Source organism: Mauremys mutica, chromosome 16, assembly GCF_020497125.1.
Source record: "Mauremys mutica isolate MM-2020 ecotype Southern chromosome 16, ASM2049712v1, whole genome shotgun sequence".
Taxonomy (NCBI): domain Eukaryota; kingdom Metazoa; phylum Chordata; order Testudines; family Geoemydidae; genus Mauremys; species Mauremys mutica.
In genome coordinates, this window is record NC_059087.1 from 30,976,776 (window position 1) to 31,004,722 (window position 27,947).

The window sequence follows — 27,947 nt, forward strand, 5'->3', positions numbered from 1 at the left end:
GCCTCCATAGCTGGGATCTTTGTACTGGTGGTGGGGGAGGGACAGTTCAGAGCCCCCCCCATGACTCCCTTGTGCGACACGTGCCCGGTCACAACTGCTGATCCCCCTCCCCCCTTGCACAATCTTGCTTCCCCGCTCTGTGCTTCTGGGCTGACACGTCCAGACCGGCTCCCCTGCTTCCACTGCACTCACAGTTCCCTTTGCTTTGGCACAGAATTCACAGCACCGTCGGGGGGAGCGGGGGGCGGTGCGTGTGTGCAGGCCCCTTTGCGGTGTGGGGCAGGATCACCCTGCCTTGGTATATCCAGGTTGCCAGAGCAATCAAGCTGGTGACCTGCATGACCCCTTCCCTTCCCCCTGCTCAAGCAGACTGGCCTGTGGAGGCTGGGAAAGCTGTGCTTGTGAAATCAAGCCATCCTGACCCTTCACAACCCTTTGCACCCGGCTGGCTGACTCCCATTGAATAACACTGAGTTCCTGTAGAGCGAGGCTCCTTCTCCCTGCAGGACACCTGGCGTTGTAAAGAGCCAAGATCGTGGTGCCAGATCCTGCCCTCTGGTGCTGGAAACCATCCTTATTGGGTGCACTTTGCTGCTTCCCTGTGCTAGCAGCTCCTCTCTCCCCTTCCGCTCTGCTGGCCCTGGGGGTCCATTCAGTCTGGGCCTGGCATTGCTCCTGTGCCACCCCGAGAGAGATTGGGAGGGAGCTGGGTAAACAGGGCAAAGTGCCAGTTCCTGGGCTTCTCTCTTTCCTTCTGTGCTCTCCCTTCTCAGTGAGTCTCAGGCCCACACCCTTGTGGGGGAGGAGGGAGGGTTAGTGTCTCTGCCACGTGGAAGTAGCTAAATCACTGCTTCCTGGCAGCCAATTGGACTCTGAGTTTGTCACCATGACCCCTCTGTTAAGTTGGAAAAGGTACTCTGGGTTCACAGCATGGAAAGTATGACAGACCTGGCGCCTTCCCCGCCTGGCGAGACACATGCTGCACTACTGAGAAAGCAGCCAGCTCTGGGGTGGAGTGCAGCACACTTGTGTGCATGAGGGTGACTACTGGAAGCACTGGAATGGGTTCCCTAGGGAGGTGGTGGAATCTCCTTCCTTAGAGGTTTTTAAGGTCAGGCTTGACAAAGCCCTGGCTGGGATGATTTAGTTGGGGTTGGTCCTGCTTTGAGCAGGGGGTTGGACTAGATACCTCCTGAGGTCCCTTCCAACCCTAATATCCTATGATTCTCACCAAGGACATTGGGGCCTGTGTGGGAAGAGCCACGCGTTATTTAACGTCCTCCAGAGCAACTGGTTCCTCTGGCATCAAAGGCTGAGGGTCTCGGCTGAAAGCTCCCCAGACTTCAGGTGGGAATCTTGGCTGAAGAGAAGGAGTCTATGCTCCCAGGGGTCTCCAGCCTGGGGGTGGCAGTACTAAGCCAATCCCTCGGGGGACGAGTATCTCTTATGCATTCAAGCTCTTGCGCCTGTTTGTCTGGGCACCCAAGTGGTCCTCGCCCTTGGCTCGTGGCTTGCTCCTCCGACTGTCAGCGACCCCATGTCGAAGCACTGTGGGCTCTGAAAGGAGCTATTAGACCTGAGCAAACGTGGTGACTGGCTCAGGGAGGAGGGTGGCCCCTGGAATTGGGCTTGAGCCAGAAGCTGCAGGTAGAACTCTGCCAACACTGCTGAGTCTTGCTGGGGTGGGGGCGGTAGGGTCAGACCCCAGTGATGTTCCCGTGTACTTTGCACCCCAGATGCTGCTGGGGGGTGGGGGGCTGTGAACCTCCTGCCTAAGCAGATGTGCATTCTGGGATTGACACACTCACTCCCGCTGGGAAATCCAAGTCCACTGTGGCAGGTCAGAGGGCAAGTGGTTGGGAATGGGAAGCGGGTGGTAGTGGGGAGAACCCTCTTCATGGGGCTGAAGTGAATGACCCCGAAGAGCTGCAGTCTAGAGGGAGGAGGGCCCTGGTCTGAGGAGCTCCCCGGGGAGAGGAGGGCAGATCCCACTGTGTCGCATCAGCCCTGCCGCTGATGTGGGACAGGCCCCCCTGCCATGGGCCCTTCCTTTCTGCTGAACTTCCTGGCTTTGTGGGACACAAGCTGCCCCCTGCGTTAATTCAAACACGGTGCTGGGGCTAAGTTGTAGCTGCCTGCGGCCAGGAGGATTTTGGTCCCATTTGATCTGAGTGGTTAGAAATCTGTTTTGTGTTATTGTCCCAGGGCTCCATCCCCCTGTGTGGAAGTGACAGCAGCCTTCACCCTGGGGTCTGTAAATACCAGCCTCTCCCTGATGCTCTGGCTGTGGCCTGGAGCCAGCAGCTGTTGAGGGCCAGTCTCCGTGGCAGTGCTGGGACGCTTGCCTTCCTGGAGGATGCCCAGGCAGCCAGCTGGGCCCCATGTGCAGGCTGAGCAGGCTGCAGAATAATTGCAGTGTGGAGAAGGGAGCGCTGGGGCTGGAGCTCCACAGCTCACTGCATCCAGCTCTCTGCAGCATGGGGGATTAGATGAAGCTTGACAGGGGATTTTGTCTCTTAATTTCCTGTGTTCAGCAGTGAAGCTTTGTCTGTCTAGGTACTCACCCAGCCTCCCAGTGGCCTCTCTGCACCTGCCAAGCCTTTAAAAATAGGATAACATTCTCTCCCCTCCCTTCCCACTTGATTAGTGTACAGTACCGGGCAGAAGTTGACGGGAAAGCTGTGGTCTTACCTCTGCTGGGGTTGCCCTGAGTTCAGTGTGCTGCTGCCATCCCGGAGTGCAAACCAGCGTGGGTGCTATGAGCCCAGCCTCCCTCGGTTTCAAGCCGTGGGAACCTTCCCTAGCACAAATGGTAGCTTAGCAGGACTCGGCCTTGGTGCAGCTAGATCAGCTACGGGTCACCGATGTAGACAAGGCTGTGGCCAGAGAGCTGAGTTTGTTTCTGAATCAGCAAGGCTCTCTCTTGTGGCAGGGAGTTCCATAGTCTAGGTTCAGCTTTTAGTGGGGGAACTACCAGACAAAACTCCCCCTCTTGTTCTAGTGGACGGTGATCAATCAGCCGTGTGGCGCACGCTTCCATCTGGAGGATGGTTGCTCCACTCTCCCCATACAGGCCAGTCTGGGAATGGTTCCACCAGCACTCAGTTTGTTTTGTGATACATCGGGTACAGTAATTCTACAGTGGGCTGCAGGAGCGGGATGGCAGTGCTGGCCGGCCGGCCCTCCCCCGGGGGAACTGGCTCTCCCAGGTGCTGTGAGCAGGACTTCCAGATGGAGGAGAGGTTTGCAAGTCCTGAGGCGAGTGGGACTCCATAGGTCCTGTCATGTCTCATTGGAATGCCACATGCTCAGTGCTTTGCATTGCTAATTAGCAGCAAAATCCCTTGCCGCTATCTGCTCCCAAAGACTAGTCAGTTTCGTTGCTGTCCCGTACATTTTCCAAGGGGAAGTCGCACCAGGAAGTAGCGGTAGCCGGGATAAATCGGAGAACCTGTTGCAGACACTTGGTGGCAGGCTGTGCTGATTGAGACAGGCCCTTCCTGCAGTGGGATCCCTCTCTTGTCTTGTTTTTGTTCGAACTCGGCCCATTTCCTAGCTGAGTGATTTAGGTAAACTGCATTGTCCAGCTCAAAAGCATCAGCTGCTTGCGGCTGGGGCATTTTAAAGGTGACTGGGCTTGTCTGCCTGAGAACATGACACTTAAACCAGCGTAGTTAAACCGCTGCCAACCCTTGTGTGGACGCACTTTGGTGTGGGTGCCTGGAGTCAGTTATGGATATGTTTAAAGTTCACTGAAAGCAGAGTGGCACCAGTTTGCATTAGTCTAGCTAAATTGATTTTACAGGATTGCTGTCCCCATATGTTCCAAAATCCTGAGTCGAGGTCCCCAAAGCCCCTGAGATTGGCTTAAAAATCATAGTTATTTAAATATTGTGGCCTGTGCCTCCTGGTTTGTGAAGCCTTTGGGTCACGTCCAGATTACATTTTCAAGCTTTTTCTCCAACACACTGACTGCTAGAAACTTACATTTTCGTGGTGTTAACTGGAACCTGAGAGTCTCATGTAATCACGGGATTCCAGGAGCTTGAGTGTTAAGTAAACATCAGATACGATGAGACCTTTGATAACGTGGCAAGAGTGGCCAACACTGGATTGAAATCTGCATGCAGACAAGGCCTTTGTTAGCAATACAGCACCTGTTGCCCGCTCAGACTGTGCATCTTCTGAAATCTTCTCAAAAAGCAGAAGCAGGGGAAACGAGCCATCCTGTCCCGAGATCTCTAAGAGCAAATAGGAGCTGAACGCCCCCGTCGCTATCCAGCAGGAAGAAGCTGGAAAGATCCAACCCAATTAAAAGAATGGTTTGCAAGCCACCGTGGGTGAGTGGCCTCCTGACGGAGCAGTGACCAGTGTGGCTGCTGTGAGTAGCAGCACGGAGAGAAGACGAGTTGGAAATCGATCGATTTGCCACTGGAGATGATTTGTCAAGACGGTTCGAGCCCGGGGGGAGGGCGAAAGGGAACGGAATGGAGAGCTGGATCTCTGGGCACCAGATTCTCCCTGCACAAGCCTTCCTGGAACTCACTCCTTTCAGCTCGGCATAAACGAGGTGTCCAAGGGTCACCAGAGCGAATGCAGCGTGGGCAGTTTTCATAGTGGAGGCGCTAGACTTTGCACAATGTGTCCGTTTTCCATTCCTGGCTGGCCCTGGCTTGCTTGGCTGCCGTCCACCTAGTGGCAGGTTAATAGTTTTTGTAACTGTTTGTTCAGGAGCAAAAGAGCTGAAGCTGCAGGAGCTCTGCCTTTTTCTCTGTTCTGAACTTGTGTTTGGGTGCTGGGTTTGGCTGCTGAGCACTTAACCTTGGCTCCCTCCCTGCTCGGGTTCTGTGTGTGTGTGTGTGTGTGTGTGTGAGAATGAACACACTGGGGGCACAATGACTGTGCTGCTCTCCAAAGCAATTTGTACGAGAAGGCAGGGACGTGCTGAGCAGGCTTGCCAGCTCCCAAACAACGGATGCAGTGTCGTCAACTCTGGCGATATTTTGTTTGTTTGTTTGTTTTGTTTGTTTGCCAGTCTCCCAATATTTGATGCTTTACTTAAAGCCCCAGCTCCCAGAGTCCTGTGATTACTTGAGAATCTCAACTTCCATTTAAAAAAAATATTAACTAGCCCCTCCCCTGGTCCAGTTCTGTAGATGTTCCCTGAGTCTCTGCCTGTGTCCCATCTGTGCAAGGGGGTGATAGCCCTGCCTATGCCCCATGGCTGCTGGGAGGGTAAATCCATTCAAGGCGCTGAGGTAATGGGGGCTCCGATACACTCCTTGGGTCGCTAGAAGGCAGTAGTAGATTCATAACCCTCTCGCACACCATGGCTAACGTGGGCTGCCTGGTACAGTGACAGCGCTGGGGTGGGTCAGCACGGGATAACCGTGGCAGCGCTGGGGTGGGTCAGCACGGGATAACCGTGGCAGCGCTGGGGTGGGTTAGCACGGGATAACCGTGGCTGCGCTGGGGTGGGTTAGCACGGGATAACCGTGGCAGCGCTGGGGTGGGTCAGCACGGGATAACTGTGACAGCGCTGGGGTGGATCGATCGGTACGGGATAACACCTTGCAAAGGGAATTAAAACCAATAGTAAAAGGTTCTATAGCCATATAAATAAGAAGAGAACAAAGAAAGAAGAAGTGGGACCACTAAACACTGACGATGGAGTGGAGGTTAAAGATAATCTAGGCATGGCCCAGTATCTAAATAAATACTTTGGCTCGGTCTTTAATAAGGCTAATGAGGAGCTTAGGGATAATGGAAGGATGACAATTGGGAATGAGGATATGGAGGTAGATATTACCACATCCGAGGTAGAAGCCAAACTCGAACAGCTTAATGGGATGAAATTGGAGGGCCCAGGTAATCTTCATCCAAGACTATTAAAAGAACTGGCACATGAAATTGCAAGCCCATTAGCAAGAATTTTTGATGAATCGGTAAACTCAGGGGTTGTACCGTACGACTGGAGCATTGCTAACATAGTTCCTATTTTTAAGAAAGGAAAAAAAAGTGATCCAAGTAACTATAGGCCTGTTAGTTTGACATCTGTAGTATGTAAGGTCTTGGAAAATTTTTTGAGTGAGAGGGTAGTTAAGGACATTGAGGTCAATGGTAATTGGAACAAAATACAACATGGTTTCACAAAAGGTAGATCGTGCCAAACCAACCTGATCTCCTTCTTTGAGAAAGTAACAGATTTTTTAGACAAAGGAAATGCAGTGGATCTAATTTACCTCGATTTCAGTAAGGCATTTGACACGGTTCCACATGGGGAATTATTAGTTAAATTGGAAAAGATGGGGATCAATATGAAAATTGAAAGGTGGATAAGGAACTGGTTAAAGGGGAGATTACAACGGGTCATACTGAAAGGTGAACTGTCAGGCTGGAAGGAGGTTACTAGTGGAGTTCCTCAGGGATCAGTTTTGGGACCAATTTTATTTAACCTTTTTATTACTGACCTTGGCACAAAAAGCGGGAATGTGCTAATAAAGTTTGCGGATGACACAAAGCTGGGAGGTATTGCTAACACAGAGAAGGACTGAGATATCATACAGGAAGATCTGGATGTCCTTGTAAACTGGAGTAATAGTAATAGGATGAAATGTAATAGTGAAAAGTGCAAGGTCATGCATTTAGGGATTAATAACAAGAATTTTAGTTATAAATTGGGGACGCATCAGTTGGAAGTAACAGAGGAGGAGAAGGACCTCGGAGTATTGGTTGATCACAGGATGACAATGAGCCGCCAATGTGATATGGCCGTAAAAAAAGCTAATGCGATTTTAGGATGCATCAGGCGAGGTATTTCCAGCAAAGATAAGGAGGTGTTAGTACCATTATACAAGGCACTGGTGAGACCTCATCTGGAATAGTGTGTGCAGTTCTGGGCTTCCATGTTTAAGAAGGATGAATTCAAACTGGAACAGGTTCAGAGACGGGCTACTAGGATGATCCGAGGAATGGAAAACCTGTCTTATGAAAGGAGACTGAAAGAGCTTGGCTTGTTTAGCCTAACCAAAAGAAGGTTAAGGGGGGATATGATTGCTTTTTATAAATATATCAGAGGGATTAATATTAGGGAGGGAGAGGAATTATTTAAGCTTAGTAACAATATGGACACAAGAACAAATGGATATAAACTGGACACTAGGAAGTTTAGACTTGAAATTAGACGAAGGTTTCTAACCATTAGAGGAGTGAAGTTCTGGAACAGCCTTCCAAGGGGAGTAGTGGGGGCAAAAGACATATCTGGCTTTAAAACTAAGCTTGATAAATTTATGGAGGGGATGGTATGATGGGATAGCCTAATTTTGGCAATTAATTTAGCAATTGATCTTTGATTATCAGCAGGTAAGTATGCCCAGTGGTCTGTGATGGGATGTTAGATGAGTTGGGATCTGAGTTACTGCAGAGAATTCTTTCCTGGGTGCTGGCTGGTGAGTCTTGCCCACATGCTCAGGATTTAGCTGATTGCCATATTTGGGGTCGGGAAGGAATTTTCCTCCAGGGCAGATTGGCAGAGGCCCTGGAGGTTTTTCGCCTTCCTCTGCAGCATGGGGCACGGGTCACTTTCTGGAGGATTCTCTGCAGCTTGAGGTCTTCAACCCACAATTTGGGGACTTCGATAACTCAGACATAGGTTAGGGGTTTGTTATAGAAGTGGATGGGTGAGATTCTGTGGCCTGCGTTGCGCAGGAGGTCAGCCTAGATGATCATAATGGTCCCTTCTGACCTTAAAGTCTATGAGTCTATAACATGGGATAACCGTGACAGCGCTGGGGTGGATCGGTCAGCATGCGATAGCACAGGATAACCGTGACGGCGCTGGGGTGGGTCAGCACCGGATAACACGGGATAACCATGACAGCGCTGGTGTGGATCAGCACACGATAGCATGGGATAACCATGACAGCGCTGGGGTGGGTCAGCACCGGATAACACGGGATAACCGTGACAGCGCTGGTGTGGGTTAGCACACGATAACATGGGATAACCGTGGCAGTGCTGGGGTGGGTCAGCACGGGATAACACGGGATAACCGTGGCAGCGCTGGGGTGGGTCCGCACGGGATAACCGTGGCAGCGCTGGGGTGGGTCCGCACGGGATAACCGTGGCAGTGCTGGGGTGGGTCCACACGGGATAACATGAGACAACCGTGGCAGCGCTGGGGTGGGTCAGCACGGGATAACATGGGACAACCGTGGCAGCGCTGGGGTGGGTCAGCACGGGATAACACGGGATAACCGTGACAGCGCTGGGGTGGGTCAACACGGGATAACCGTGTCAGTGCTGGGGTGGGTCAGCACAGGATAACCGTGGCAGCGCTGGGGTGAGTCAGCACGCGATAGCACGGGATAACCGTGGCAGCTCTGGGGTGGGTCAGCACAGGATAACCGTGGCTGCGCTGGGGTGGGTCAGCACGGGATAACCGTGGCAGCGCTGGGGTGGGTCAGCACGGGATAGTACGGGATAACCGTGGCTGCGCTGGGGTGGGTCAGCACGCGATAGCACGGGATAACCGTGGCAGCGCTGGGGTGGGTCAGCACGCGATAGCACGGGATAACCGTGGCAGCGCTGGGGTGGGTCAGCACGGGATAACCGTGGCAGCGCTGGGGTGGGTCAGCACGGGATAACCGTGTCAGCACTGGGGTGGGTCCACACGGGATAACACGGGACAACCGTGGCAGCGCTGGGGTGGGTCAGCACGGGATAACACGGGACAACCGTGGCAGCGCTGGGGTGGGTCAGCATGGGATAACCGTGACAGCGCTGGGGTGGGTCAGCACGGGATAACCGTGGCAGCGCTGGGGTGGGTCCGCACAGGATAACACGGGACAACCGTGGCAGCGCTGGGGTGGGTCAGCACGGGACAACCGTGGCAGCGCTGGGGTGGGTCAGCACGGGATAACACGGGATAACCGTGGCAGCGCTGGGGTGGGTCAGCACAGGATAACCGTGGCAGCGCTGGGATGGGTCAGCACGGGATAGCACAGGATAACCGTGACAGCGCTGGGGTGGATCAGCACAGGATAACACGGGATAACCATGGCAGCGCTGGGGTGGGTCAGCAAGGGGTAACACGGGATAACCGTGGCAGCGCTGGGGTGGGTCAGCATGGGATAACCGTGACAGCGCTGGGGTGGGTCAGCACGGGATAACCGTGGCAGCGCTGGGGTGGGTCCGCACAGGATAACACGGGACAACCGTGGCAGCGCTGGGGTGGGTCAGCACGGGACAACCGTGGCAGCGCTGGGGTGGGTCAGCACGGGATAACACGGGATAACCGTGGCAGCGCTGGGGTGGGTCAGCACAGGATAACCGTGGCAGCGCTGGGATGGGTCAGCACGGGATAGCACGGGATAACCGTGACAGCGCTGGGGTGGATCAGCACGGGATAACACGGGATAACCGTGGCAGCGCTGGGGTGGGTCAGCAAGGGGTAACACGGGACAACCGTGGCAGCGCTGGGGTGGGTCAGCACGGGATAACACGGGATAACTGTGGCAGCGCTGGGGTGGGTCAGCACGGGATAGCACGGGATAACCGTGACAGCGCTGGGGTGGCTCAACACGGGATAACACGGGATAACCGTGGCAGCGCTGGGGTGGGTCAGCACGGGATAGTACGGGATAACCGTGACAGCGCTGGGGTGGATCAGCACGGGATAACACGGGATAACCGTGGTTGCGCTGGGGTGGGTCAGCACGGGATAACACGGGATAACCGTGGCAGCGCTGGGGTGGGTCAGCACGGGATAACACGGGATAACCGTGGCAGCGCTGGGGTGGGTCAGCACGGGATAACCGTGGCAGCGCTGGGGTGGGTCAGCACGGGATAACACGGGATAACCGTGGCAGCGCTGGGGTGGGTCAGCACGGGATAACACGGGATAACCGTGGCAGCGCTGGGGTGGGTCAGCACGGGATAACATGGGATAACCGTGGCAGCGCTGGGGTGGGTCAGCACGGGATAACCGTGACAGCGCTGGGGTGGATCGATCAGCACTGCTTTATTTGCTTAGAAGAACTCTCTGGGCAAAGAAGGGGGCTTGCCAGCCTGGGTCCTCCTCTCCCATGGACTGAACCCAGAATTCTATCCAGGCAAGCCGAGAAACCCGACCTGGCTCCCTTTCCTCCCAGGCACCACATCCAGAATCTGCTCCAGGTCTCCGAAATCAGCCTGGGATACTCCCGTCCAGGGCCTGTAGCCAGAGTCACTTGCAGGTGGCCGCGGGGATGTGGGCCTCCTGGCGGTGCTCGTGGCTTGCTCTTGGTGGTGGCTCCGGGAGTCCTGTGCCCTGCCTCCGCTCAAGGAGGACAGGCTCTCGCTGTGTATGACTGGGAGTCCAGGCACCTCCTGGTTCTGCTGTGGGCTGGGGGTTCATCTCCTGTATGTGGCACTGACCCTTAATATTTTAATTTCCTCCTTCTCTTAGGTGCGAGAGATTCTGGGTTGCTGTACCTGCCCCTCTCAGTTTCCCATGATCAAAGTCTCAGAGGGTAAATATAAAGTGGGAGACTCCAACGCGCTGATCTTTGTTCGAGTAAGATCCTCCACAGCCACATTTCCTTTCTAACCCGCCCCATCTTCTCCCCACACCCCTGTCTCTTCTGTGTCGAGCACTAGCTGGTCCCCAGCAATACCAGAATGCGGGTCTCCCTCCTCTCTTCCCTAGACATTGCTACCAGAGGTGGTGGGCCTGGGGGGTTCTGTTTCATTGAGAGGGAGTGTTGTCTAGTGGCCGGAGTACAGGACGGGAGCCAGGAATTCCTGAGTTCTGATCCCAGCTTTGCTTGGGCTCAGGGGGTGACCTTACAGCAAATTGCCACACCTATGAGCCCAACAGTGGGGACCCTAATACCCAACCCACTTCCTGGGGAGAGGCTGTGAGTATCTGCACAGCACGTAGCAGCTATCAAGTGGTCCGTATTCCTGTTCTGCTCTGGTAGCTGCTGGACTAAGGGGGATGCCAGATGACACTTGAAGTTTTGTCTGTGTCATGGGATCTCTTAGCCTGTCGTAATTCATGTGGTGGTTCTTTGCTGGTCACGATCCCGGGTCCTGCTAAACACCTGATCTGCAGTAGCTGGAAAGGTGCCATTGGTTCTACATGGCCAACAGCGTCCAGGTTTATTTCCTGCCCAGTGCTGCCTCAGTCTTGCGTTTTTGACTGGCCTTGGAGCTTGCAGCGATGCTGAGGGTGCTGTGGCCTGGGGGCAGCAGGAGAAATGTTCGCATGGTGGGGGTGGGTGGCCTGTTTCAGCAGCTTGGAATGGAGGAGATCACAGGGTGCAGGCCTCCAAGGGGCTGGTGCCATGCTGGCTGCTCGTGAAGAGCTCCGCTGATGCCAGCTGATGCCCATCAGAGCTGGCTGGGTTAGGGCTGTACAGACCCAAGCCTCCCGATGCCAACCCAGAAGGGGCCGGCACTCTGGGAGTCCGTGCCTCACGTGCCAGGAGAAAGCTGGCCACTCTCCCATGAGGCCAGTCCCCTTCCTGCCTCCGTCTCCTCGCTTCATGGGCTGGAGCGGGTAGGTGCCTTGCCCAATGGGAACGTTATCACAGCTCGAGGTCACACACAGAGTCTGTAGCAGAGCTGGGAATGGGCCCTAGATGTCCTGAGTCCTTGCTCAGTGCCAGAACCACAAGAACCCAAAAGCTATGCCCGGCCCCTGCGCATGGATACAGAGTATCCGGCAGGGAAGGCCACCTGGAGGGAGTTTCAGGGGGGAGAGCTGGGCTTTGAGTGACCCCTGGCTTGGGGGTTTGGAGAGCAGCTGGCCCTCCCATACTTGTAATGCATCCTGTGTGCTGCAGAAACAAGTCCGCTTACGTAGCGCTGGTTCACTGGGAACCCTGTTCTAAAGAGAAACAGGGTCTTTGGCCCTTAAAGCTGAACTGCAAAAGTAAAATGGAGGGTTAAAAACTTCAGATCTAGCAATTCTGCAGGTTTGAAAGCTGCAGCTGCCCTTGCACTCGGACTAAGTGTTTGCATCTCAAGTGCAGCAGGTCCCTATACCGGGATTCATGTGGTCCTCCCCCAGCACGGTGGGGTTTGAAGACTGGAAGGAAGCTAGTGATGTACCAATCTGTGAAACAGAAAATGGGACAACTCTGGTAATCAGAGGCCTGTCAGCCTGATGCTGAGCCCAGCCAGGTAATGGAGTGGCTGATACAGGACCTGATTAATATAGAATTGAGTTTACAGATGACACAAAAATTGGGGGAGTGGTAAATAATGAGGAGGAAAGGTCACTGGTTCGGAGCGAGCGGGAGTGCCTGGTAAACTTGGGTGAAGGCAAAGTGTTGTAATATGGACACCCTGAGGAACCGTGCAGGCCCCCCATACTCCGAGGGTGGGGGACTCTACGCTGTGGGGCAGAGACTGTGAAAAAAGTGGTGGTGGGTAATTAGCTGAATGTGAGCTCCCACTGGGAAGCTGTGGCCAAAAAAGCGAATGTGATCCTGGGAAGCATCAACAGGGGAATTGTGAGTAGGAGCAGGGAGGCAATTGACCTCTGTGGCTGGCACTGGTGCGACCGCTGCTGGAATCCCGTGTCCCGTCCTGTGCCCACGGTTCAAGAAGGATGTCAACAAATTGAATAGGGGCAGAGAAGAGCCACGAGAATGCTTAAAAGATCAGAAAACCTGCCTTTGAGTCTGTCTATTTAATTTAACAAGGAGAAGGTTCAGGGGTGACTCGATGACAGACTATAAGTCTCTACATGGGGAACAAATATTGAATAATGGGCTCTTCAGTCTTGCACAGAAAGGTGTGACACAACCTAATGGCTGGAAGTTGAAGCTAGAAAAATTCAGTTTGAAAATAAGGTGTAAATTTTTCAGTGAGAGTAACTAGCCATTGGAACAGTTGACCAAGAGTTGTGATGGATTCTCCATCACTGACCAGTTTTTAAATCAAGACGGGATGTTTTCCTAAAAGCTCTGCTCCAGGAATTATTTTGGGGCAGGTGTCTGGCCTGTGTGATACAGGAGGTCAGACTCAGTGGCCCCAATGGTCCCTTCTGGCCTTGGAATCTATGTATATTAACAAACTTGCAACCTTCCTGGGACATAGGGAAATATTATTCCCCCTTTGCAGATTGAACCTGAGGCACAGGGAGAGAAGTGACTTGCCCAAGGTCATACAAGAACTTGGTGGTGGAGACCTGGGAATTGAAGACAGATCTGCTGAGTCCCAGTTTAGTGCCTTAACCACAGGACCTCCTTGCTGTAGGTGGCCCTGGTCCTGTTGCTACAAAGTAAACGTAAACGCCGGTCCCCATCGCTACGCATGGGGAGGACTAGGAAGCGCAGTCTAGTGGTGAGGGCTCAGGACTGGGAGTGAGAACCTAGAGTTCTGTGCCAGAGCTGGGATCTGAAAACCTCTCTGGCTTTGAGCAAGTCACGTGCTCAGCTTCTCACCTCATACCTCAGTTTCCCCATCTGTAGAACAAGCCTAATGCTTGGTACACCTCTACCCCGATAGAACGCTGTCCTCGGGAGCCAAACAATCTTACCGCGTTATAGGTGAAACCGCGTTATATCGAACTTGCTTTGATCCACCGGAGTGCGCAGCCCCGCCCCGCCCCCCCGGAGCGCTGCTTAATATCCGAATTCGTGTTCTATCAGGTGGCGTTATAGCGAGGTAGCGGTGTCTAGTGACTGGATGGTGGGGAGTGCCAAGCAGGGCGACTGGACTCTCCTACCCTGTATAACTGCCAGTCGCAAAGCTGCTGCTGCTGACAGCTCAGCTGGAGCTACAGCCAGTCCTCACCACAGTAACCGACCATAATATCCCAAACAGGGTGGGGGGTTCAAGTGGGGAATGCACGGCAGGAAGTGAAATCTCGAGCCAAGCAGTTTCCTCCTCATCCTGAAAAAGGCCAGGGGAGGACAGGTGCAGTAACACCACCGTGAGCAGGGACCTTTTCCTTGAGGTGTCCGGTGTTATTTAAAAGACTATCCAGCAAGGGTAGGTTTTGGTGGCTCTAACAACCTGGGGCTGTGATCTCATCAGATTTCACAAACTAAACAGGGTTGGGCCTGGTCAGCATGTGGATGGGTGACCTTGAAGGGAAACGCAGATGCTGCTAGAAATGGTGCTGAGGCGTCAGCATTGAACCATGCCCTGTTATGGTGTTAGGGGGTGCTGTGCTCTTCGAGGTGCCGAGAGGCAGTGCAGTCTGCAGGACTCAGGAGGTTCTACTCCCAACTCTGCTACTCTTTCACTGTGTGGCTTTTGGCAAGTGAGGGAAACTGAGGCCCCTTTGTAAAAAGGGGACAGTAATAGTGCTGTGAGGTAGGCAGGTATAATTTAGGGTTAATTAGTTAAATTATTATCAAGTGCTTTGAACATAAAACACTATAGAAAGAATCACTGTAGTGCCCCAGCTAAATTCTAGCTTTAGTCATTGCATTCTACCTCCCTAAATTCCTGCTGCAGCTTTAATTGGATACAGCATTCTTTTGCACTTCCTGTCCTGAAGTGTTATGTTTGGTTGCTATGTGCTGCCAGGTTACACCCCAGAAGTGGCTGCATATGCAGTGGACGTAATGGTTCCTCTAAAGTCTGATTGGTAAAATCCTGGGTGTCACACAGTAATACTGTAAGCAGTGAGTTAGCACCACTGCAGGCCTGCTTGGCGAGAGAGGGAGCAGTGTTGCTCAGAGACAGGCGTGGGTGTGCCAGCTGACTGAGCCACAATGACCCTGACGGGCGTTGTTTCTTTGGTGCCCTGCCAGGTGCTGAGAAGCCACGTGATGGTGCGAGTAGGTGGCGGATGGGATACCCTGGAGCACTACCTGGACAAGCACGATCCCTGCCGATGCGCCTCCCTCTGTGAGTGTGTGGGGAGAGGACTAGTCCCTTCCAGCAAGTTACCAGAGGGCCTGGGGCCAGAGAGACTCCCCCGCCCCATACTCACTGTGCATGCCAGTCACTTTCACTCCTTTCCAAGGGAGCCTCATTTGTGGATGAGTTTTCTCGGGACACTGCAGCAGACCCTTCTACCGCCCCGGTCCCTTCGGCTGGTTACTGCTCCTTGCACCTTGCTCCTCCGAACCTACAGAGGCAAGCCTGGCTGGCCCATGCTGGCCTGAGGAGAGAGGACCTTGCAGCGCTGCAACAGCGACCCCTTGTGGCTGAATGTTGGCCCCCATGGCAGAGGCTCTGGCCCCACCAGTAGCACGAGCTCCTTCCCAAGGCTAGTTCCCTTTCATGCTCCCACTGTTCTCTGGGATCAGGGCTTTGTCTCTGGCCAAATCCTGCTACATGCACAGCTTTCCTCATCCGCTAGTGGCATCCATTGGGCACTTGCAGCGCTGGCGGGTCGAGCAGGACGAGGTCATGGGGAGGCAGCAGGAAGGCCCAGCGGGGAAGGGAACGGCTGCCTGTTAGCAGACGTCCCGAGGGAGGGTCATGGGAAACGTGAAGGGCCCATTGATCCCAGCCAGGCCCCTGTGAAGCTCTGCTGCAGTGTCTTCCCTAAGCCAACATGCTGATGACTGTGTTCCCTCTGCAGCGCATCGTCTAATGCAGACACGTGCCCTGGGCTTCTCCCCGCAGAAGACGGCATCTCCTGGCAGCTTCTCTCCCAGCCCCCGAGCTGCCAGCCCCAGCTCCCAGCGCCCCTCGGAAGGCATGAACCCCTACCGGCCAACGGAGACCCTCCGCACGGGCGATAAGCGGCTCTCAGCTGGTGGGGACTTGACCCAGGCCAAGACGGACCGGTCCGGCCATCCGGCCAGGGGGGCAGGAGATCTGTCTGTCCAGTCGGACTCCTCAAGGCCGATCCCCCATGTGACATCACACGGCAGGCAGGAGAAGCTGGAAGGGCTCCCCCCAAGGGCTGGCACAGTCCCCTCATCTGGCCAGAGCTCCTCCAGTCCCTTGAGGAGCTCCACGCCACTGGCCCACCGCGACGTATCTGAGCCGCGAGCTTCAACCACTCTCAGGTAGCATGTGCCAGCGATGCCAAGTAGGCACTGCACCCTCCACCCGTCTCAGCATCCTCAGGCCACCTTACTTGGCAAAACTTAGGGGATCTGGGAGAGAGGGCTCTTGGTGTGTTCATACCCAGGGAATGGAACAGGGAAATGCCCCTGAGTTGGCAGAGGCTGTGGGTCTGGGCAAGGCGCAGGTTATGTCCCCAGAGCACAGACAGGGCTAGGGATCTTCTCTTCTCCCCCCCCCCCCCCCGTACAATAGGGCCAGGATTCACCCCCTGCCTTGGGGGGCAGTGAGACCCACCCATGGTGTGTCCTGGGACAGGGCGCTCCCCAGCTCCTGAAGGTAATAGAGTGCCACCCCCGTGTGCTGCGAGCAGACTCCTACTCCCTATCTCTGTGCACTGAGAATCCCCTGCACTCTCCTGGGGCAACTGACTCTGCCCCTCCCCAACCCTGGGGCATCAGGGGGCCTCACTCCCAGGCTGTCCCTGGGGTGTATCTGGGCCCCAGCCTGGCACTCTCAGGGGAGGAGCGGGGCAGCAGCTCCAGTCCTTTGGGCACATTTTTCTGCCAGCCCTGGAGGAGGGGCTGGTGGGGGGGGACATGGTGGCTGCCCAGCCACTGCGATATCCTTGGGAGGATAGAGTAGGCAGGGCTGGGGTGGTTACTGGGGGAAGGGGGGCTCCAGGCTCCTTGTGGGTGGGTTGGCAGGAGGGCCTCTGTGTCAGGGGAAAACCAGCCTCCCCCCTCCCCCCCAGTTCTGGTGGCGGCTGTCCCGTCCTGCCCCTCCCAGAGGAAGAGGCGCTCCCTCCCCGCCCAGCCGGCAGGGGCCTGCTCAGCCAGCCAGCCACTGACTCACTCCCTGGGAGCCGCTGCAGGATGGGGGAGGCAAGCAGCTGCCGGCCGCCATGGCAACCACTTCCCAAACGATAACAACTTCTCTAGGCCAAGGCCAAGGCCAAGCGCTCCCCGTGGGCACCTTCCAGCCCCAGATCCCCAGCTCAGGGCTGGCTGCTGGGGAAGGGAGGGGCCGTTGGCCTCTGGAAAGCAACAGCCTCTGACCCCGTGAGTCTGGGCTCTGCGGGATCCCCAGGCAAGGCAGAGATGTCTAGACCCAGATTCAAACCTTCCCCTGGATGTTCAGAGCTGGGTGTTGAAGCTCCCCTGGGTGTGTTCTCTCCTCTAGCCCCCTCCCCCCCCCGTGGCCAGCAGGAGCTGCCTGCCCCCCTTTGCTGCCCCGAGCATCATTCTCTGCTCCCCTTTTGAGCAATGCGATGCCCCCTAAACTCAGCTCTGTGCTGAACCAGGGTCATCCTCCTGCCCCCTCCACTGTCAGGAGCTGACAACTGCAGGCCAGTTTGCCCCCAAGAGAATCCCAGGGGACTCTCCCACCGGGCCCTGCACTCTCGAGCAGTGGTTTTCAACCCAGTAGTGCGTCGTGGAATGGGTCGTGGCGGCTCTGGGCAGCACTGCCGACGGGCCGTTAGAAGTCCTGGCGGCGGTGCCGCCCGGCTAAGGCAGGCTAGTCCCTATGTGTGTGGTCCCTGCGGGGGAGAGCCACGCAGAGCCGCTTGCACGTCTCTGTTTAGGAACCAGACCTGCTGCTGGCCTCTTCCAGGGCGCAGCGCGGTCTGTGGTGCCAGGACAGGCCTTAGCACCCCCACTGTGCCGCTGACTGGGAGCCGCTGCAGGTAAGCCCATGCCCCAACCCCAGGCCCCAATTCCCTACCCCAGCCCTGAGCCCCCCAAACCCAAAGTCCTCATCCCTGGCCCCAGCCCAGAGCCCTGACCCCCTCCTGCACCCCAACCCCCTGCCACAGCCCGGAGCCCCCTCCTATACCCCCAGCCCCACCCCAGAGCCCTGACCACCTCTCGCACCTCAGCCCAGAGCCCTCTCCCACACCCTGAACCCCTCATTCCCGGCCCCACCCTGTAGCGCTCACCCCTGCACCCCAACCCTCTGCCCCAGCCCTGGGTCCCTCTCACACCCCAAACCCCTCATCCCCAGCTCCACTGGGTCACGGGCATCAATAATTTTCTTCAGCTGGGTCACCAGAAAAAAAGTTTGAAAACCACTGCTCTAGAGGACCTGCCATCCCGGCAGAGTGGGCACAAAGCCATGGCAGTGTATCTTGGATTCCCAGGGCATGGGGATAATTGGACCAGGGGCCGAGTCCCCCACCTCTGCATGGCCCCCTCTCTTGTGAGATTTGGGGTTTCTCTCCAAGGCCTATTTCCGGGAGTCAGCATGTGAGGGGAGAATCTCGGCTTTCGCTTGACAGTAAAACCAAGTTTCTAGTCCCCATGGTGGCAGAGAAGCTGGAAAACGTGACCCCTAATGGCTTAACAGCAGAAGACAAAGGAAGAGCCTAGACACATTCTCTCTGGCTCTGAAGTCACGCAATGCTAAATTTCCCAGTGGTCTGGGGCCTGGCTCATCATTCTGGAGTGCTGGGGGTTGGCAGTGCTGTGCTCTGGCTGCCCCCTGGTGAATCCAGCCCCTGGGGCCAAGGGACACCCACGGCAGGGCTTCCACAATAGTGTCATGGAACCAAGTGCTCCTCCTCCCCACCAGCCAGGAGCTTACTTGCATTGTAGATCTATTGTTAGTTCTCGTTATCAGCTTTGCTCAGGATCAGCCTGCTGGCTTCCTGTGTGGGTGTGAGATATTTATCCAGCCATATAGTTACGCACAAATGACTCACCCATACCATACAATCCGGGATGTTAGAGATCACTACTGCCAAGGTATTTGTATTAAATAGCACCTAGCCGAGAGGGGACTCCATCCAAGTAGGCGTTCTTGAAATGTGTCTTCCATTTTCCTGGTGCTAGAAAGTTTCTCCAACTCAGAATTCCTCTTGGGTGGAAATTTTTTTTCCGGCCCAAAGGTGAACATTTCTGGAAAGCTTGAGCACAGCTATTTTTGAAGGAGTTACTTGAGCGTGGGATAAAAATACTTCACGTGCTGTTCAGAACCGTTGCAGTGATGTGCCTCAAAAATAGCTGGAGCGAACGACTTAAAACATGGCTTGTTTGGTAGCCTCCTTCCGGTTTACAAAGCAAGCCAGGTTTGGAGGAGGTGGATTAAGTCATAGCTCAAGCACCCACAGGAAAAAAATAGTGGGTGCTCAACACCCAGGAGCAAGAGCTTGAGTGTGGAATTTGATGAGTTCTGTGCTGCTATCAAGGTCTACCCTTAGGGCAGGGAGTTTGTTTATAAACAGAGGCAGGGTGATTAAGATAGCAAAAGGCTTGTCATTAAATTAAGCATGGGTAGATGAACCTGAAAGCATTGCCAGGCACGCCAGTTAAAAGACAGGAAACAAAGGGTAGGAATAAATTATCCATTTGCAGAATGGAGAGTGGTGTTCCCAGTGGCTTTTACTGGGCCCAGTCCTATTCAAATGATCTGCAAAAAGGGGTAAACAGTGAGGTGGCAAAGTTTGCAGATGATACAAAATTACTCAGGATAGTTAAGTGCAAAAGAGACTGTGAAGAGTTACAAATGGATCTCACAAAACTGGGTGACTTGGCAACAAAATGGCAGACAAAATTCAATGTTAAATGCAAAGTGATGCACATTGGAAAACATAATCCCAACTATACATGCAAAATGATGGTGCCTAAATTAGCTGTTACGCATCAAGAAAGAGATCTTGGAGTCATTTGCAGTACTCTGGAAGCACTCTGTTTCCAGAGTACTGCAAATTCATAAGAATCCTTCTCTCTGTGCCTGTATGATCCTAAACTGCAGAATGCTCATTCACCAGCTTCAGAAGACTTAAAAATTATCTCAAGCCATCAATAGGACAGACACAACTGAATATGTAGCTGTCCTTAAAGTGCATCAAGACAATACCAGAGAGAGCTGGCTGTATTTTAAAGAATCCTTATTGAGGTCACAGGAACAAACTATCCCGATGTGTAGAAAGAATAGTAAATATGGCAGGCGACCAGATTGGCTTAACAGTGAAATCCTTGCTGATCTGAAACACAAAAAAGAAGCTTACAAGAAGTGGAAGGTTGGACAAATGACGAGTATAAAAATATTGCTCAGGCATGCAGGAGTGAAATCGGGAAGGCCAAATCACACTTGGAGTTGCAGCTAGCAAGAGATGTTAAGAGTAACAAGAAGGGTTTCTTCAGGTATGTTAGCAACAAGAAGAAAGTCAAGGAAAGTTTGGGCCCTTTACTGAATGATGGAGGCAACCTAGTGACAGAGGATGTGGAAAAAGCTAATGTACTCAGTGCTTTTATTGCCTCTGCCTTCACGAACAAGGTCAGCTCCCAGACTGCTGCACTGGGCAGCACAGTATGGGGAGAAGGTGACCAGCCCTCTGTGGAGAAAGAAGTGATTCGGGACTATTTAGAAAAACTGGATGAGTACAAGTCCATGGGGCCGGATGCGTTGCATCCAAGGGTGCTAAAGGAGTTGGTGAATGTGATTGCAGAGCCATTGGCCATTATCTTTGAAAACTCATGGTGATCGGGGGAGATCCCGGATGACTGGAAAAAGGCTACTGTAGTGCCCATCTTTAAAAAAGGGAAGGAGGAGGATCTGGGTAACTACAGGCGTCAGCCTCACCTCAGTCCCTGGAAAAATCACGGGGCAGGTCCTCAAGGAATCAATTCTGAAGCACTTAGAGGAGAGGAAAGTGATCAGGAACAGTCACCAAGGGCAAGTCATGCCTGACTAACCTAATTGCCTTCTATGCCCTGCTTCTATGAGGAGATAACTGGCTCTGTGGATGAGGGGAAAGCAGTGGATGTGTTATTCCTTGACTTTAGCAAAGCTTCTGATACAGACTCCCACAGTATTCTTGCTGGCAAGTTAAAGAAGTATGGGCTGGATGAATGGACTATAAGGTGGATAGAAAGCTGGCTAGATCGTCGGTCTCAACAGGTAGTGATCAATGGCTCCATGTCTAGTTGGCAGCCGGTATCAAGTGGAGTGCCCCAAGGGTCGGTCCTGGGGCCAATTTTGTTCAATATCGTCATTAATGATCTGGAGGATGGCGTGGACTGCACCCTCAGCAAGTTTACGTATGACACTAAACTGGGAGGAGTGGTAGATATGCTGGAGGGTAGGAATAGGATACAGAGGGACCTAGACAAATTAGAGGATTGGGCCAAAAGAAACCTGATGAGGTTCAACAAGGACAAGTGCAGAGTCCTGCACTTAGGATGGAAGAATCCCATGCACTGTTACAGACTAGGGACCGAGTGGCTAGGCAGCAGTTCTGCAGAAAAGGACCTAGGGGTTACAGTGGACGAGAAGCTGGATATGAGTCAACCGTGTGCCCTTGTTGCCAAGAAGGCTAACGGCATTTTGGGCTGTATAAGTAGGGGCATTGGCAGCAGATTGAGGGACGTGATCATTCCCCTCTATTCGACATTGGTGAGGCCTCATCTGGAGTACTGTGTCCAGTTTTGGGCCCCACACTACAAGAAGGCTGTGGAAAAATTGGAAAGAGTCCAGCGGAGGGCAACAAAAATGATTAGGGGGCTGGAGCACATGACTTATGAGGAGAGGCTGAGGGAACTGGGATTGTTTAGTCTGCAGAAGAGAAGAATGAGGGGGGATTTGATAGCTGCTTTCAACTACCTGAAAGGGGGTTCCAAAGAGGATGGAGCTTGGCTGTTCTCAGTGGTACCATATGACAGAACAAGGAGTAATGGTCTCAAGTTGCAGTGGGGAGGTTTAGGTTGGAGATTAGGAAACACTATTTCACTAGGAGGGTGGTGAAGCACTGGAATGGGTTCCCTAGGGAGGTGGTGGAATCTCCTTCCTTAGAGGTTTTTAAGGCCCGGCTTGACAAAGCCCTGGCTGGGATGATTTAGTTGAGAATTGGTCCTGCTTTGAGTAGGGGGTTGGACTAGATGACCTCCTGAGGTCCCTTCCAGCCATGAGATTCTATGATTCTGTGAAGTAGACGTGAATAAGATTGCTGACAGTTTCATCCAGAAAGCTACAGGGAGACATAGTCTTTAAACTGGGACGTTAGTGAAGACAGCTTGTGATTGCAATGATTTTAATATACTGTAATTCATGATGATGTAATTATGTGGTTCATAACAATTGAATCATTATTAAATAGTAAAGATACCAATGACAGACCCATTCAATAATTAGAATATGAAAGAAGTGTATAAATATGCTGAAAATAGCTCCCCCCAAAAGTGGCCGAGTGCCCCCACCCCCCAACACACACACCTCTTCAAAAGCACCCACCGGCAAAACCAAAGTCAGCGCCTGTCGATTGCGTCTGCAGTTGTCCATGTGCAGGTTTTTTGCCTTCCTCTGCAGTTTTCAACTCATGTCAGTGGTGAATTCTCTGTAACTTGAAGTCTTTCAATCAGGATTTGAGGGGTCTGTTACAGCAGTGGGTGGGTGAGGTTCTGTGGCCTGTGATGTGCAGGGGGTCAGACTACATGATCACGGTGGCCTTAAAATCTGTCTGTCCGTCTGGGGAGCAGCGTGGTCCCACGGACAGGATGCTGGGCTGGGACTAGGATCTACTCCTGACTCTGTCGCTGACCTGTGGGATGACCATGGCTGAGTCATAGCCCCTCTCTGTGCCTCAGTTTCCCTTCTCACCGTTGCCTATTTAGATTGTAAGCTCTTTGAGGCAGGACCTGCCTCACGTAGGTGTTAGTACAGCACCTAGCGCAACGAACCCAATCTTGGTTGGGTGCTGATGGAACAGTAAAGTTTTAAAGCTGCTTAGTGACAAAAGCCCGAAACGCCCCAGGCCTGCAGATGGAGGTTGTATGTGCTGCTAGTTGAATAGGTCAGAAACGGGTGGTGGGGGATTCAGTGTTAAGACGGAGGAACTGGAAGTCAGGAAAGCAGAGTGGCTAAGGCTTTGCCCCAGGACGTTTAGCTGGGTTATGTTCCCTTGTTTGTATTCCTGTGTTAAATCTGGGTAGGAAACGAAATGTGCCCCGTTTAACATAGCAGGGGAAGGCCTCCCCAGGCTGGAATGTGGAGCACTTGATTTCTGCATCCAGGCGAACTGGGCTGCTTGGAATGGGCAGAGGGGTCTATAAGATGTGGCTGGTCCCGGTTGGGAGGGATCAGCAGAGAACGGGCTGTTGTTATTCCAGGGCCTGGCTCTCTCTCTCCTGAGAACAAAGTGCTGGCAGGGGCAGGCTGGTAGCCCAGGAGGAGAGACTGGGCCTTGGGAACCGGGGAGGGGAAAAGCTCAGGCAGATGGATCTGAAAAGCAGATTTTGCTGTGGAGGCGGAGGCTGCACTCCGGTGGGCTGGATGGGGAATGGTGCCGCTGTTCCTGCTGGGAACATAAGGTGTTATCTGGGCTGAAGTGCTTACGCCTCTTGTTCAGCTCGTGTGAGCTGGGGCATGATGCAGCAGCAGCCTCCAAGCCAGCTCTGCGGCGAGGCCCGATTCTGGTCTAGCCCGGCTTGCTGCATGGCCTTCGGAGGGCGAGCCCTGGGAGCCGAGACTCCAACGCGGAGGGTTTAGAGCAGGGGTGGCCAGCCTGAGCCTGAGAAGGAGCCAGAATTTACCAATGTACATTGCCAAAGAGCCACAGTCATACGTCAGCCGCCCCCCATCAGCTCCCACCCCCCGAGCCTCCCCCTGCCCCCGATCAGCTCTTCCATGGCATGCAGGAGGCTGGGGGGGGCAATGGGGGAGGAGCGAGGGCACGGCAGGCTCAGGGGAGGGGGCGAGAAGGGGTGGGGTGTGGGGGCAGGGCCTGTGGCAGAGCCCATTGGAAAGTTGGCGCCTGTAGCTCCAGCCCTGGAGTCGGGGCCTAGACAAGGAGCCGCATGTGGCTCCGGAGCCCCAGGCTGGCCACCCCTGGGCTAGAGGGATGTTACAAGGGTTTAGTTGGGAGCTGGGGCCTGGGTCAGGATGACACATCCCAGCGGCGGGGAGGGGACGCTGGGGCCTGAACAGCTGCCCTGCCCCGGCAGCCCGTGCAGTGCAGCAGAGGCCCCTGATTGTCTCCAGCAGTCTCCCAGACACACATGGCGCTGACGTCCTTTCCTCCTTGTCGTTCCAGGCTTCGAGACCAGCTGCCCCCCAGAGCCAGACGCCTCTCCGGAGACAGCGACTCCTCCGCATCGTCCACACAGAGTGGCACCCTGGGCAGGAGGCGTGGTGAGGACGGTGCCTTGCGAACAGTGCACAAGAAGGAGGTGGGGAGGCGCATGCCCGAGGGGGCCCCCAGGAGTCAGTCTTCGAGCCGCAGCCAGTCACGGGAGCGCGGGGCCTTCTTGGGGCCGAGACCGTCGGTGGGGGCCAGGAGGGCAGAGCCTGAGGAGCGGAGCCGGCCTCGCCTGGTGAACGGGCCTGGCAGGCCCAGTCCCAGAGCACGGAGCCAGGGGAGAGGTGGCGAGGAGCCAGTGCTGCTCATTAGCCGAGGGAAGGATGGGCAGCACTCCTGGGCACGGGCCAACGAGGTGAAGAAGAACGGCCAAGACTCTGGCCGAGCTACCCCCAGGACCAAGAGCCCGACTCGCGGGCACCTCGCTCGGGTGGGCTCCAGGAGCCCTGCCCCCACCAGTCGCAGAGCATCCCTTCCTGCCAACAAACTGGTAGAGCCCTCGATCCGGGCACATCAGCAGACGCTGGGGTCTGTGAGGCAGTGGCAGGCGGACGAGACTGAGCCACGGGTCCCTGTGAGGGAGCAGCTCTCTGGAGAGACCCTCCAGGCCAGGCAGCTGTCTGAGAGCTTCAGCCAGGAGCTGGAGGAGCTGGCACAGAGCTTCCGGACCCCTCTGCGGCTGGATCCCAGCCAGGAGCAGCAGCTGTACCGGTGCCTGGAGGAAGAGTTCCTGGCCAACTCCCAGATGATTGAGCTGGCCGAAGATGATGGGGAGCCCCTGGGCTGTGCTCACGATCCAGGGCGGCTCCAGCAGACCACACCAGACCCAGGGGCCGTTGACTCTGCCTATTGCTCCTCCAGCTCCTCTTCCTCCTCGCTGAACTTCTTCAGCAAGCACGGCTTCCAGGCAGACTTTGGTGAGCGGCCCAAAGATGACCCCAAGAGGAACCCTGCATCCCAGCGCCCATGGGCCTCCAGTTGTACCACCGGCCCCACTGAGCTCCAGAATGGCTCTGGCTGGGACTCCCACGTGGCCCTGGAGCCGGCCACATGCTGGAGGAAGCCGGCTCTCTCAAGTTCCTCGGATGAAAGTAACTACTACCCAGCCTTGAATGACCTCCAGGAGGTGGCCGAGGGAGTAGAGGTCTCAGGTCCGGGCATGGATGCAGCCTGGACCATCTTGGAGCTTGCGGGCTCTGACACAGACTTGGGAGCCTCGGCCCCAGATGAGCTGATGAAGACCGAAGAGGACTCTGTGGAGGGGCCTTTGGGTGAGACGTCCCTAGATGCAGTGCCAGATGTACTCCAGACACAGGAGGTGGTGCTGAGGCAAAAGAAGTCCCTGAAGAAACCAGGCCGAGTGCCTTCCATCTACAAGCTGAAGCTGCGGCCCAAGGCCAAGCCACGCGTAGACACTCAGCCAGATAAGAAGCCCTCCAAGATACCCACGCCGCTCAGCTACAAGACGTCCAGCGCCTCACCCAAGGGGAGCCCTCCCAAGCGCCCAGCTGAGCACAAGCCCTGGAGAGCCTTTCACAGCGTCTTCTCCTCCTTCATGGAGCCGCCGCAGGGCCAGATGGAGCCAAGAGGGCCAGACGAGGACGCCTGGGCGTGATGGGCTGGTAGCCCTCGTACAAGATGGAGGGACCGGCCTGTAGCATTCCCCGCCGCTGCTCCCAGATCCCCATGTCCCGCACCTGCTGCCTTGGATGTGCTGCTGTGGTGATCCTGGCCTTGCTGCTGCGGCGAAGGGGTGGGCGGCCAGATGCCCCAGAGTTTTTTATTTTTGAAGGTACCTCTGGATGGAGCTTCCATTTGCAGGGCCAGAGCCGGGGCTCAGAGGAGGGTTGGGAAGCTGGGTGGCTTTGATTTAACTTGAGATCTGTTAAGTGAATTGTCTTTTAGGGGGACGTTCCTGAGCCTTGGATTCCTGGGTGTCTTAGACCTTCCTTGGTTTCAGAGCAGAATTGTTCTGGGGGTCTGGGATTGAACACCCTGAGATGTCCTCTGGGCCTTCTGACCCCCAAAGCGCTTTGATCTCCAGCCCAGGGCACCCCATCATTCTGCACTGAAACCCAAGCGGCTCTGTGGCCATTCTTTGGGGGTGTGATCGCTGGGGGGGGAGGGCGTAGTGGACGGGGCGCACCTCCTCTGAGCAGTAGCAGAGAGGGACCGAGCTGCACAGCAGAGTCTCCGAGGGGAAGGCAGTGGAGTTGGACTTTATTTTTAGTTGGGGGTTTGGGGAGGGAGGGTTAGCGAACCGTATTGCACATCATTTCGGCAGCACCTGCCGGCCTCCAGTACGCTGGGGCTCCCAGCATGAATTGACCCTGACGTACTGTATGTTTGTTAATAACGTCTGTATCTAGAGATAATATATTGAGTGTCTGTACATAGAAATACTCTGCATAGACTGCTGCTTCCCTCATGTCTGGCCTCAGTCCTAGGGACATAGAGCTGGACAATAAAAATAGTGAACCAACCCCCCCGTCCTGTCTGGCCTGGTTTGTACATTGCCAGGGTGGGGGCGGGGCGCCGGAAGACCTGTCCCTCGGTCACCCCCAAAGGTGTAATCTAGGCAGGCTTCGGCCATCAGGGATTTTGCCGCCCCAAGCACGGCAGGCAGGCTGCCTCCGGCGGTTTGCCTGCAGGAGGTCCTCCGAAGCCGCGGGACCAGCGGACCCTCCACAGGCAAGTTGTGGAAGGCAGCCTGCCTGCTGCCCTCGCGGCGTCGGCAGAGCGCCCCCCGCTTGCTGCCCCAAGCATGCGCTTGGCGTGCTGGGGCCTGGAGCCGCCCCTGTCGGCCATGTCCCAAATCTACCACCCCTCCCACCCAGCTCTGCACCCTCCCCATCAAACTGTCCTGGCGTCAGAGCGTGGGGGGAGGGGGCATACTCCATCCAGAGGGAGCTGGAAGCTTTGGGGAAAATCCCCCATGTGATTCCTCCATCCCCTCCAGGTGCTGTTCCACCTTCTCCTCCTCCCAGGGGCTGTGTCCCTGCCAAGGGGAAGGAGCAGGGCAGCTGGCTGCTCCCAGTGCTCAGAGGTGCTGGCCAGAGGTGAGAACTACAGCAAAAAATAAAGCGATGGAGCAGGAAGGGGGATTTACTTGCTGGGACAGAGGCCAGCATCTCAGGAGCGTCCTGCCTGAGGCGGGCCAATTGCCCAGCATGTCGCATGCTGCTGCTCCTGACCCAGCCCAGCTTTCTGCCTCCCTGAGTCCTGCCTTGGCAGGCCTAGGTCAAGAGGGGACTTCTAAACCTGCGAGGGGCTGGGGGCAGCGGGTGCTGGGCACTGTTCAGTGGGCTGAGGTCCTTCCACCATGCTCCTGTGCTAGGAAAGGTGAGTCGTGGATGCTGCTATTAAGCCCGTGATCCAACTTCTGCTCCAAGCGCTGGAGTGTGGAACGAGTCCCCTGGGGGTTGGGGGGGAGATGGGGGCCAGCTACGATGACCCTTCTTACATGGCCATGGGAACACAAGTTCCATGGGTCAGGTCCCCTGCTGTGCCCTGCCAGAGAGGGAAGAACACCTGGGCCTGACTGTCGGAATAGCTGCCCTCATCTTCAGCAAGGTGAGGGGGAGACCCCAAGAGCCCAGCCCCAGCCGCACTCTGGTGCTGCTGCCTGGCCCCTTCTGTATCCGATGCACCCAGGCTGGAGGGCGGGGCTTGGACACCCCCCCCACCCCCCCCTCCAAACACCAGCGCTGTTGTGTCCCAGCAGGTAGCTCACAGGGAGGAATGGGGAGGTGGGGGCAGTTTGCACTAAGCAGCTTCCTTGGTGCTGTCCCTTGGGGTCGTGCACACCTAGAGCAGAGGGTGGGGGGTGCAGTAGCCAAGGAGGAGCCGTGCTCTCTGCCCCAGCAGTGGTGACCATGAGAAGCTAGTTCTGCCTGTGCTGATGTTT

General features: G+C 55.1%; 1 protein-coding gene across 6 annotated transcripts in view; it reads left to right on the forward strand.

Moving 5' to 3' along the window:
• The window catches only part of GAS2L1 (growth arrest specific 2 like 1), a 55,446-nt gene extending 28,924 nt beyond the window's left edge, over positions 1-26,522 (forward strand). For 3 of the 6 annotated variants that reach the window (XM_044990052.1, XM_044990051.1, XM_044990053.1), the window contains 4 exons: positions 10,448-10,555; positions 14,757-14,853; positions 15,536-15,968; positions 23,996-26,522. In XM_044990052.1, the coding sequence (XP_044845987.1) occupies positions 10,448-10,555; positions 14,757-14,853; positions 15,536-15,968; positions 23,996-25,655 (2,298 nt within the window). In that variant the 3' untranslated portion in view covers positions 25,656-26,522. The remainder of the gene's footprint in view (positions 1-10,447; positions 10,556-14,756; positions 14,854-15,535; positions 15,969-23,995) is intronic. The other 3 variants (XM_044990055.1, XM_044990057.1, XM_044990054.1) reach the window with 3 other exon arrangements.
• Positions 26,523-27,947: the final 1,425 nt, after the last annotated feature.